We start from the raw sequence: 13,249 nt of genomic DNA on the forward strand, positions 1-13,249 counted from the left end.
ACCGGTGGTTCTTGGACCCCCATTTGAAGAGATATGCCAGGGACCCCCATAAAAGATTATTGGCAGCCATGAGGCAAAAGTTTGCTCGCTGAAGTACTGTAATCCAGGAATGTTTAATGTCTTTGTCATTCAAACGGCACCGGGAGGACACATGGAACACATGGAACGGATTCTGATTCTGGTTCCGTTTGATCCGGTTTTTGGATCCCCCCCACCCCCCCCCCCCAACCCCCAATATATTGTGCCATGTACGTCTTTGAAGAGAGACAATGCTGATATTTTATTTTTATTTTAAAAAGAAAACAAAAGCTCATGTTAGGTGACTGACGGGGACGTACAGGTCTAGTTATTAAAAATAAAGAAAGAAAATATCATGTTGATCCTCAAGCTAGCAGCGTGCCACCGAGTGGCGCGCTGCGAGCTTGTAGATCTGCTATTTCTTTTTAAATGGAAGAACGACCGACATAGAAACATAGCTTTTTTTCAGAAAAGTGTCAGGATGTAGAAGTACATTTTTAGAATCTGATCTCAGGTCAGAATGGGTTCGAGAGAGCGCCCAAATAGCCCCAACGGGTGGTACCATCAACCTGGTACCATCGACCTGGTACCATCAACCTGGTACCGTCATGACAGTCGGATGAAAATACATTTCATTTAATTCACCGATATCTAAAAGAAAACGTTGGTTTAGTGTTTAGTGTGTCGTCGACTCGGCGAAATTTACCCTCGACTCAACAAGTCCGGTAGGATAATAATCAGAACGGGAGAACGGAAGTCATACTAAAAAATATAGAAAGAAAAGAGACAGCTGAAGAAAATGAAGAAAGAAAAAAAAGCGAATAAGTCCAAATCCTGCTTATAATTATAGTAAACAAAAGGAATCAATAGAATTCCCCCGATTATAACATCCTTCTTCTATTACCAGTCGGTATCCTGAACCAGGATATCAGCAGCCAGTGTCTTGAGTGTGTGTGTGTACGTGTGCGTGTGAGTGTATGTGTGTGCGTGTGTGTGTGTGTGTGTGCGTGCGCATCTTCTGAGCACCTGCATGCCGATGCTGAGCGAATACTTGCAGGCCACGAACGAGACAAAGCGCCTCCGCCGTCTGTCGTGAGACACGGCAGACGGTGCGTTGTGTCGGTTTATTACATCACATCCAGTATCCAATGGGGCTGGCGTAGCGTTGCACGTTATCTTCTTAAAGGACCACTATACCGCGGTGGCACGTGGTATAGGTGTGACGGGGCGGGGGGGGGGGTACAGTACAACCTGAGGGGGGGAGGGGGGGTGGTACCTTAAGAGTATATATGAATAGAGCATACGGCACCCAGAGGAAACCCTGAGGCCAAATTTGGTTATTGCAACATGGGCCCCAAACACATGAACGCGCTGGTCCGTTTGACTGTCATTGTGCACGTTCACGACGGACGCACGTTCGTGGGTGTTCGTTCGTGCACGTTCAACGGCAGCGCGTCGCTCATGTGTTTTTGGGGATGCAAATCCCATCCCAGAATGCACTCTGTTCCTATATACCCGCAGAAGGAGGAGTTGTGAAATCGCCTCATTTCTTTCAGCGCTTTTTGAGCAAACTTATAAAGCAAGAGGATGGAAGGAGAACTCGGGTCCCGTCTCTATTCATATATATACTCTAAGGGTGGTAGGTGGTATTGGTGTGACAGGGGGGGGGGGGGGGGGGGGTACAGTACAACCTGAGGGGGCCACTGAGGGGGCCACTTTCAGAACAACGAGTGGCCCCAGGAAATGGTTCTCCATTCATTTTTCTCCATAGGCTTTTCCTAAAGTATTTAATTAAAGACGGTTACGCCGCGGACAAAGCCAACTCGTGATCGTGACAAATCATGACAATGAACACAATGTTTTGGGGACGATCAAATAAGAAGAAAAACAACAAAAAAAGTGTTGTGTATAACCTGCCTTTTTTTCTACTTTCTAATGATTTGATCGGCCCAAAACATCGTGTTTATTGTCATGATTTGTCACAACAAGAGTTGTCTTTGTCCAGCGGCGTACAAACGTCTTTAAACACATGTATGCATGTCTTATTTTCCATATCAGAAATGTTTTTTAGAATAATTGATAGTGATGTTGTTTCTGTCCTCGGAGTGCCGTGCCGTGTAGTCATCAGCCTTGTCAGTTAGTATTTTATTGTTTTTGTCTTTTTTCTTTGAGTTATGTTTCGTCTCCTTTTATTGTAAGTCTCTTGTATGTATGTTTTTTTTGCAATTTGTTGTCTGATCTGTAATTTTCTGGTTAATCACTTCTACTGAAATGCTTTTATGCCAAAAATCATAATAAACAGAAAAAAAAAACGTCTTTAAATAAATACTTTCTGAAAAGTCTATGAGGGAAAATGAACGGCGATTTATTTTCCGGGTCTCTCTTGAGGGGGGGGGGGGCGGGACTGCGACTCTCTATAGGTGTGACACCTTATGAATCCATCCCAGAATGCACCCGCAGAAGGAGGAGTTGAAATCGCCTCATTTCAGCGCTTTTGAGCAAACTTAAAGCAAGACGATGGAAGGAGAACTCGGGTGTCTCTATTCATATATATACTCTATAGCCAAATTCCAATACCCCAAATCTCGGCCACTCGCTCACTCACACTCTGTCACTCCAGCATGGTGGTGTTACGATGAAATTGGTGACCTGCTGAAATATGTCACAATCGTGTAGACAATCACATAATGTCAATGTCCGAACATAAATCATTGCAGTTTGTTCATTAGCAGAGTTCAACCTAGCGGTACTTAGTCCACGTATTTAAACGCCTCCATGTAAGTTTTGTGAAGACCACAAGATGGTCACATATTTCAGCAGGTCACCAATTTCACCATGATTTTCCATGCTGGAGTGACCGAGTGTGAGTGAGTGAGTGAGTGAGTGGCAGAGATTTTGGGTAATGGATTTTGGCTTAAGGGTGGTAGGTGGTATTGGTGTGACGGGGGGGGGGGGGTACAGTACAACCTGAGGGGGCGGGACTGTGACGCTCTATAGGTGTGACAGGGGTGGGGGGGTGGTACGTGGGGGGTACAGTACTGTGTGTGTGTGTGTTTCTAGGAGCCCAGCCAGGGGTGGTTGAGGCACTGGGCGGCCGTGGCCCTCCTCTCAGACACCAGGTCCAACATGGGCAGCAGGAAGGTGCTGAAGCACGCCGCCTCCTCGCGCGCCCACTCGTACTTCTCCGTCAGGACGTCGGCCAGACCCCACGGCTTCAGCTTGGTGATGTGCCGCAGCTCGCCTGCAGGGCGGCGGCAGAGAGGAAGGAAACAACAACAAACAGGTGACTCTTATGACTCTGACTCGGTCACATCATTAACACACAATTTTTACATTGGACACCTCAGGCCGTCATAAGGATTCGAACCGAGAGGTGCTTTGGACGTGTGTGGCCGTCCTAGCGCACCCTCAAAGATACGGGGCGAGATAAGAATATTCAGAATAATTACTTTTTTTTTTTTTTGGCATTTCGCTTTTCTCTTGCCGTATGCTAACGCTCTGTGCAATTATTAGCTTGTCATTGACTTGCATGTTAGCGCGGCGGAAAGAATGACTCGTATCTCCTGATCCAGGGCGCTCTCCGTGGTGATGAACGGATCGATATGCTGGCGCTTCATTTCTGCTCCTCATCCGTCTCTCCCGCAAAATATAAACGCTTTTTGGATCATATATCGTATAAATTAAAATGATCGGGATGTTTAGGTCAATTTGTAAAGTCAACTTTTTTAGGAAAGTGTTTCCGGTTCATGGCTTTCAGAGTAAAAGCGATCAGACAACTCCGGCACCCCAGAGCTCCTAGTTTGATGCACTTCCGGCACTAAAAGTGTTAAGCCATTTTAGGCCTGACGTTTTTTTAAAGTAGTTTAAAAATAGCAGATCTATAAGCTCATAGCGGGCCACTGAGTGGCGCGCTACGAGCTTGTAGATCTGCTATTTTTGAAAAATCGAAGAACGACTGACATAGAAACATATTTTTTTCAGAAAACTGTCAGGATGTAGAAGACATTAAAAACGTGCTGAGAGAGAGAGAGAGATAGAGAGGGGGAGAGAGAGAGAGAGAGAGAGAGAGAGAGAGAGAGAGAGAGAGAGAGAGAGAGAGAGAGAGAGAGAGAGGAGAGGGAGAGGGAGAGGGAGAGGGAGAGGGAGAGGGAGAGGGAGAGGGAGAGAGTACCTTTCTTGGTGAAGAACTCTTTGGAGTATTTCCCTGATAAGATCAGCTTCCTTGGAACTTTACCCAGCAGCTCAATGATCAGCGCTATGTGGTCTAGACAGGAGAAACATACAATGACAACAATACAACTATTTAGTTTTAGAAAACATCTGGAGTTACACGAGGGCTAGTGGTGCTCAGGGCCGGACTCACCCTCCCAAGGGCCCCCGGGCTAGACACATTTTCAGGTGCATTTCGGACGCGCGGCTAAGCCACGCGGCCGGAAAATAATTGCCGTATTTTGTTTTAATTTCGCTGTAATTTGGGGTACCCAGCCCCCCAAAAAGGGAAAGGCAGACAGACAGACAGACAGGCAGCTAGTCCACATTGGCAGGGGTTTCCACAGCTACCCAACATCACAGCGTCACTGTTGTGCAGACAGTCTGTGCAGTGCAGACAGCAGAGCAGACTGTCACACACACACACACACACACACACACACACACACACACACACACACACACCTTCATCTCTACAGTAGTCCTCTCCAGAATGGGGCTCAAACAGATAGTCTCCTGTCGCCAGTTCAAACGCCTGAGGAGAGAAAACAGAAACGCGTATCTCATCAGTCGTCATTTAGCTCCGCCGAGCCAGTGGGACAAATATGTCGAAGAGATCTCCAAAGTGTGGTTAACAGAGAGGGAAATTACTCTGAGGCTGAGCACGCAAAGTCCAATAAATGCGACGCTAGAGTTCCCTGCAGAGGTTGTTGCAACTTGTACCAGTTGCACCACGTCCACATTGAGGAAACATCTCAAAATCAATATGCGTAACGAGTCCACGACTCACGAGATTAATCTATAGGCACATCGTGTTTGTGAGCCATGCGGAAAGCCGTGACCGCTCTCCCCCCGCTGCTCCACTACAGGCGGTGGGGGACGAGGCTGGTTCACTTTCCCCAGGCTAGCATTAGCAACGTTAGAAAATAAAAACTACTAAGGTCTACAGAGCTTTTCATTAGGCGTATTGTACAACTGTTGTTAATGGTGTTCATTTAGAACGCCAATGTCTCGACGTCTTTCTGTCTGATATGTTATGAATCACGCCAAATCAATTTGTCTGCACTTATTTTTTACAACGTATAAGCAACTCAACTGCTTTTGATTTGTCTCTAAATTAATCGCGTGACTGTTGAGAGCCCAGCGTTTAGGTGCATATACCTCCATAGATTGATTACTTTATAAACAGTTTGCAGAAAAAAGCACAGGAGCGTAGCCTACAGTTCAATACAAGGTCTGCTAAAAGGATTTTATAATCCAAGAAAGCACTATTTGTTTCCATTAGGGTAAGGGGTCCTTCATATTAAATTAATCTGAACATTAATGACAACATTTGTCACCACAACAATATCATTATTGCAATGTGTACTGTATTTAATATACAGCAAATTGCAATATACAGTACAAATTGCAACAATGATATTGTTGTGGTGGCTAGCTGGTGGTGGTGAAATTAAAATAATAGTGCCCCCTCATAATTGTAAAGTGCATTTTCAATAATTTGAATGAATGAATTTGTGTTTATTATGTACTTGGTTAGGTTAGTTATAATATAAGCATAATCTATGTCAGACAAAAAGGGGGAAAAAAATTATATTGGGATCCGTTAAGGGAACCGTTAGGAACCGGAACCGTTAAAGAGGGATCCGGGAAGGATCCGGAACCGTTCAAATCCAAACGGATCCCAACCCTAAGTGTGCACTACATTCATACACCGATGGCGGCGGAAACCATGCAAGGCACCAACCTGCACATCAGGAGCAATTAGGGGTTCAGTGTCTTGCGTGCGTGCGTGCGCGTGCGTGCGTGTGTGTGTGCGTGTGTGCGCGTGTGTGTGTGCGTACGTACCATGCACGCCGTGCTCCAGATGTCGGCGGGCGTGCTGTAACCGGCGCCCATCAGAACCTCCAGAGAACGATACTGTCGGGTCTGGATGTCGTCTGTAAAGTGCTTGTGCTGATTGGAGGACCAGACAAGGGGAGGGAGGGGGGGAGCGACCAATCACACCACACAGGGGAGGGGTGGAGCGACCAATCAGACCACACAGGGGAGGGGGAGCGTCCAATCAGAGCAGTGTTCATTCTAAGACAACAACATTTTGATATAGTTCTAGAGCAGGGGTTGGGCAACTGGCGGCCCGGGGGCCACATGAGGCCCCCACCTTCACTTAATGTGGCCCTCAGGGTTAATATCAGAACACTGATATAATATTTGGTTTCAGCTGTTTACAATTCCACAACATGCAGACCTGCTTTAATTACTTCAGTCTAAATTAGTAGCTCAATGCTCAACACACGTATGATTAAAGGCATTTGAAATGACATAAACATTTTAATTTTCAGGATTTCCAATTCGAATATAGCAAAAATAGCCGATCTACAAGCTCAAAAGAGCTTGTAGATCGACTATTTTTGCTACAACAGTAATATATGGCCCTAGGGAGTGAGTGTGGAAATATAGTGGCCCTCTCCATCGTCAAAGTTGCCCACCCCTGTTCTATAGGCATCAGTCATATTTCAGTCATCTAAAAAAGGTTATAGTCTAGTTTTAGTCGACTAAATCTAACAGTTGTTTTGATTGTTATGAGAGATTATATTGGGCAGGCCTTGAAAGGGTGGTGATTTTAAACCGTGGTTGCGTGCTGAAAATAGCCGATCTACAAGCTCACGACGTAATCGCGCCGCGTTGTGAGCTTGTGATTCGGTACTTTAATATCTGTAAAAAAACAGAACGATGACCACAAAGCATTGGACCCGGTCACATATGGGCTCCCAGATGGGGGTCCCTGAAACAAACACATTCACTCGGGGGGTCTTTGACATGAAACCCCTGACTAACCACATGTTCTGTATAAATGTTGTCCAGCAGAGGGAGTGGTTTCACCCCCCCTTACTCACCACCCAGCAGGCGTTGCCCAGGTCAGCAATCTTGACCTGCAGTTTGTCAGCATTGAGAGGATCCAGGGGATGGACCAATAGGCTGCCTGAATCTGATGCAGACAGACAGACAGACAGACAGACAGACAGACAGACAGACAGACAGACAGACAGACAGACAGACAGACAGACAGACAGACAAGGAGAAATGGTGAGAAGAGTGTGTGCGCGCGTGTGTGTGTGTGTCGGGCAATCGCAGGTGCATGTCTTTGGTCCGACATACTAACCCAACCTGACTGTCTCATGTGGGACTCTCAGTACGTCAGAGCAGCGTATCTGCCCCGGCAATCGCCACCTCTTAACTTTGTGTATCTTTGTAAATAAATGCCCTTTTTTAGGATTGATTTTAGGATTGATTTTAAAATTATTTTACTTGTGTATAAAGCTCTCAATGGTCTCGCACCTTCCTACCTACATGACTGCCTGCCTAAATATGTCCCAAACCGCCTCCTAAGGTCTTCCACTGCTGGCCTGCTCGCTTTGCCTAAAAAAAATGGCAACTAAAAAATACGGGGAAGCAGCTTTTTGCTTCTACGGGCCGTCGGCATGGAACAAGCTCCCACTGTACCTTCGACAGGCAGCCTCTGTAGTTTAACAAGCTCCCACTGTACCTTCGACAGGTAGCCTCTGTAGTTTAACAAACTCCCACTGTACCTTCGACAGGTAGCCTCTGTAGTTTAACAAACTCCCACTGTACCTTCGACAGGTAGCCTCTGTAGTTTAACAAACTCCCACTGTACCTTCGACAGGCAGCCTCTGTAGACATTTTTAAAGCTCAGCTCAAGACCCACTTCTACAACATTGCTTTTAATTGATCTTTTTTTTGTTTTGTTATTCATGTCCTCACTGTATTGCATTACTGCTTGTTTTTAATGTTGTTGCCTTGCTTTTATTCTCCATTGTTCTGTAAAGCACTTTGAGCTGCATTTCATGTCATGAAAGGTGCTATACAAATAAAGTTATATTATTATTATCCTTCCCGCCCTCGATGTCCTCACATAATGTACAGTTAATATAAAACACATTATTCAGGCACATTTCAGCCACCTCCTTTAGAACCATTAGGACCACTCTACGCAACGTCATCAAACAGAGACATTCACTTCTAGTCATTTTTACTAGTGGACTAGTTGCCTAGTCGACTAGTTGTATACCTACCCATTATGTAATTTATGTTTATATATATATATATATATATATATATATATATATATATATATATCGATCGATTTATCGACTTCATTAACACGAGTCGATTCAGATTATGAGAAGTCAAAAGTTGAAATAAAAAAATCATATCATATTTTTTGCTCTATGTGTGCGCGTGTGTACATAATTCAAACTGTAGCATTGATTATTGTCACGGACAGAAGTCATTCTTTCCCTTTGCATACAGTATGTGCACCAGAGTGCACTCGCCTATTAGTTTGCATTGCATTCAGAACGCGCCCTTATCCCATTCTGACCTGAGATCAGATTCATACGAGGTTTCCACTGGACACACACTAGGTCTGATCAACCCATTCTGACCTGAGATCAGATTCTAAAAATGTCAGTCGTTCTTCGATTTTTCAAAAATAGCAGACCTACAAGCTCGTAGCGCGCCACTCGGTGGCGCGCTATGAGCTTGTAGATCTGCTATTTTTCAATAGCTAAAGCATAACAAAGCTTAGAACACCAAAATTGGTTCCCGGTCAGAATGGGTTAATTAAAAACCAACTGCAGCACACATGTGGCTCTCAGCGCGCCGTGTTGAAGTTTGTACTGCGAGCTGTGTCAGAGAAGTAACAGATAGAAGCGCGCAAACTTTATCCCTAAACGATATCCCCCCCTCGTGCTGGAAATAAAACGTCTGGGTTTCCGAGGCTACATCCGTGCTGACGCAACAATGACTGTCCTGTTTCTGGTTAAGCTTGAACCTCTCCGTCTCCGCTCAGTGCGGGTTGTTGTTTATTTGCATGGCTTAGAAAATAGGTAACAAACTAACATGAGAACATTATCGAGTTGTTGGAGGAGGAGGAGGAGGAGGAGGAGGAGGTTCACGTGGAAGGTAATGCAGATTGTATTCTGATGATGTGCCAAACTGCTGCTGTGATGATAATAATAGACCTATGCGTTCTATATTGTCCTAGCCCTGAAACATGATGGAACCTCCATGGCTAATATTGTCCTACCTGGATAACATCATCTTTTCATTTTGACATGAAATAATAATCCTGTACCGGTAGCGTGTAGCGTTTGGCTTCATTAACGCGATCGTGACAAAATAGCCTACAGCTGCTGCTGCTGCTGCCGCCGCCCGCAGAGCATACATGAACGGTAGCCCCATATGTGCCCTCTCCCTAGTGCTCATTCTGTATCTCGGAGCGTAGGGAGAGGGCACATATGGGGCTAACATGAACGGTAAAGAAAACACCATTCTACAGGTTACACCTTTTTTCCCCATGCCACTAGAGAGCGAGAGCTTCTAGTTTTTTTTTTTATTGACAATTCCAAAATGTGTTCAATTCCCCCAAATCAATAGCAGTGAACAACATCCACCCCCCCCCCCCCCCCTTTCTGGTCACTCACCAACAGTGTTGCTTGTGGCAGGACATTTAGATTTTAGTTTTAGTCTCTTGAATAGCTTCCGTTCAGTTTTAGTCACATTTCAGTCACCTGGAATGTTTTAGTGTTAGTCTAGTTTCAGTCGACTAAATGTCATAAGATTTGATCTACAGTTGATTTCTACAAGCTCACAACGCGTCGCAGCTTGCATCCAAGTGTAAAATGACTTGTACTGGATCTCTTGTCCACTATAGTCCCTTCCTAACATTTTAGTCTAGTTTGTATTTGTTGACAAAACGGCATATTTAGTCTCAGTTTTAGTCATCATAGCTTAGTTTTCATTTAGTGTTTTCGTCAGTGAAAAAAAGGTAGTGGACGAACATTTTTCGTCTTAGTTTTAGTCGACGGAATCAACCCTGCTCACCAGGCCGAACGGTTTGCGGAGCGGTCTTGACATCGGAAGGTCGCTATAGTTCGTATCCCCGGACTGGCACGTTAAAATGACCACCACTGAAGTGCCCTTTGAGCAAGGCATTGAACCCCTACCATGAAATGTTCTATATGAGCAGGGCCTGGCTGTAAACAAGTTCTTGAGCTTAGTCCAGTTACCCTGGGTAAACATAGTACCTTTCCTTTCCTTAGTCCAGTTACCCTGGGTAAACATGGTACCTTTCCTTTCCTTAGTCCAGTTACCCTGGGTAAACATAGTACCTTTCCTTTCCTTAGTCCAGTTACCCTGGGTAAACATAGTACCTTTCCTTTCCTTAGTCCAGTTACCCTGGGTAAACATAGTACCTTTCCTTTCCTTAGCCCAGTTACCCTGCAGGGTAAACATAGTACCTTTCCTTTCCTTAGTTCAGTTACCCTGGGTAAAAATAGTACCTTTCCTTTCCTTACCACTGGGCCTCTCCTGATCTTCAGCACCTCCTCTGGTCCTGTCCTTGTCTCCTCTGGTCCTCTCCTGGTCTTTATCACCTCCTCTGGTCCTCTCCTGGTCTCCTCTGGTCCTCTCCTGGTCTTCAGCATCTCCTCTGGTCCCATCTCCATCTCCATCTCCATCCATCTCCATGGCCTCCTCCTCCTTGGTCTTCTCCTTCTCCCCTGGACCTCGGCTGACCGAGTGGACACCCTGAGTAGGAGGAGGAGGAGGAGGGTGGTTCTGGTCCTCGGGGTCTGGGTCCGGTATTCCGTTGCAGGTGGTCTGACGGTCTGTGGCGCTGCCCGGGACTAAACCTGTCAAAGTGGCAACCGGACAAGTAGGCATGTAACCATATATCCTATATCCATATATATCACCACAATATGTATCGATTTTCACAAAAAAATAAATAATCTTAAGATGTTTCTGCACCGTCAAATAGGTATACATATAAGATGCCATCAAAGAAATGAAGAAATATTAACTCGAGCTAGGTTTAAACATGAAAGCATGTTTACAGTTGTTGCACAGAAACTAAGTAATTTTAAGTAATGCTATACTTTTGCAATGAAGTTAAATAAAAAAATTGTGAAAAAAGCTTGGGTGGAAGATTTTTCGGGCATTTGTCTGGAAAATAATTGTGTTGAAAATATCGTGAACCTCATATCGTGATACGTATCGTATCGTGAGTTGAGTGTAGCCCGAACATTTAGACTCTCGTAGAGGTTTATTTTTCAGATTCTGACCAATCTTTCTACGAGAGTCTAAAAGAGTGACACCCAAATATGGTCGAGGGATTAACGTTTGTACCTCTAAATCACTCTTACCTTGTTGTACAAATGCTAAATCTAAGCTGCTTTTTCCTTTGCCCCACTTGTCCGGTGGGTGTGCGGCACCAATTAAACACCGTAGGACGGTAGTTTTCAATAAAAACAATGGTATTTTGATCCACTCTTGTCCATACTCTTGTCTCGGAATCTGGCGGCCATCTTGGTTTTCTCTCCATTGTAAATGCACAAGAGAACCCTGGCCGCTAGGGGCGCGGCAAATGTTCTGTTGCGCATTTACCACATTTACAATGGAGGATTCCCAGACAGAGTGGATCAAAATACCTTTTTTTTAATTGAAAACTACGGTCCTACGGTGTTTAATTGTTTGACGCACACCCACCGGACAAGTGGGGCAAACGAAAAAGCAGCTTAGATTTTGCATTTACATAAGGTAAGGTAAGGTGATTTTGAGGCGTTGCTCCCTCGACCATATTTGGGTGTCACTCTTTTAGACTCTCGTAGAGAGATTCGTCAGAATCGAAGAAAAAAAAACCTCTACGAGAGTGACTCTAAATGTTTGGGCTAAGTTGAGCGTATCGTTACATGCCTACGGACAAGTCAAGTCATCCCATTATTAACCGTGAGTTAAGCGTCAACAAAATGGAAACAGCGTCATTACTCTGTGGAGCGTCCTTGGGGTCTTCCCCCTGCAGGTTGGCATTGTGCTGGTCCTCTGTGGTGGGGGTCCCGGGGCCAGGGGCCCCCTGTGTGGTGGTCCCACTCCCAGCCTGGCTCTCCTCGTCCTCCTGGCCTCCTCCCGGTGGTCTGCTGCAAAAGGTCATTATAGTGATTATTTAAAAAAACAAAGAAAACATTTTTGTTAACTGCAACCACATAAGGACTAGATAAAAACGATAACTAAACTGAAACGGTGTTTACGACTAAAACTAACTGAAAAAACTGAAAAGACAAAATGCCCTTAGGTTTTTTTCTTTTTTGTCAATTTATTTATCGGATTAGTTTTTATTACACTATACTTTATCCGTCTTATTATTATCATTATATTATTATAATTATTATATTATTATATCCGTCAGGTGAAGGGTTGAAAAGGACAACAACTAAAACTAATACAAACTAAACTAAAACTATTAGCGTTTTAAATAAAAAAACTAAAAAATAACTAGCAAACACGCTTTTAAAAACTAACTGAATGGCCCAGGCGGTGGCGTAACCGTCTGGGCATCCAGTCGCAGTGTGCCGCGGGTTCGACTCCCGAGCCCGACACGGCCTTTACTGCATGTCTTCCCCCCCCCCCATCTCTCTCTCCCGTTTCCTGTCAGCCTACTGTCTGTCCCTTCAAAAAACCAATAAAAGGCGTAAGCCGCAAAATAAATCTTTAAAAAATAAAATAAAACTAACTGAATCAGGGGGGAAAAAATGTAAAACTAATTAAAACTAACTGAATTAGAAAAAAGGAAAAAAAAGTCAAAACTAACTAAAAACTAAATTATAATGAAAAATCCCAAAAAACGATCCTAACCTTGGTCTGCTTGGAGAAACGTGGCCGTTACAGTTGACCTCCATCCGGCTGTCCTCCGACACCTCCTCCTCCTCTTCGTCCTCCTCCTTCTCCTCCTTCTGTTGTGGTCGTTCCTCCAGCCTCTGCTGGGGAGGGTCCGCGGGTCCTTTAGAGGAGGGGGGGGGGGGGAGCATGGTTGTACATATAGGGATATGTCATCGTTACAAATTTAAGTCAACGATTAACACTCTGAAATTTAGGGAAAATCCCAAATATATACGTATACAAGCCGCTCCGGACTATAAGCCGCCTGGGCACTATCGTTCTT

General features: G+C 44.7%; 1 protein-coding gene across 1 annotated transcript in view; it reads right to left on the reverse strand.

Moving 5' to 3' along the window:
* Positions 1-314: 314 nt before the first annotated feature.
* LOC308334868 (SRSF protein kinase 1-like) overlaps positions 315-13,249 on the reverse strand; it is a 30,409-nt gene continuing 17,474 nt past the window's right edge. Inside the window, exons 11-18 of the mRNA XM_080791747.1 lie at positions 12,943-13,087; positions 12,079-12,227; positions 10,608-10,943; positions 7,125-7,216; positions 6,076-6,183; positions 4,693-4,762; positions 4,190-4,282; positions 315-3,259 (exon numbers count right to left, since the gene is read on the reverse strand). Coding sequence (XP_080647873.1) covers positions 3,075-3,259; positions 4,190-4,282; positions 4,693-4,762; positions 6,076-6,183; positions 7,125-7,216; positions 10,608-10,943; positions 12,079-12,227; positions 12,943-13,087 — 1,178 coding nt within the window. The 3' untranslated portion in view covers positions 315-3,074. The remainder of the gene's footprint in view (positions 3,260-4,189; positions 4,283-4,692; positions 4,763-6,075; positions 6,184-7,124; positions 7,217-10,607; positions 10,944-12,078; positions 12,228-12,942; positions 13,088-13,249) is intronic.

The sequence above is a fragment of the Protomyctophum bolini genome (genome assembly GCF_963924005.1).
Source record: "Protomyctophum bolini genome assembly, chromosome: 2".
Lineage (NCBI taxonomy): Eukaryota > Metazoa > Chordata > Actinopteri > Myctophiformes > Myctophidae > Protomyctophum > Protomyctophum bolini.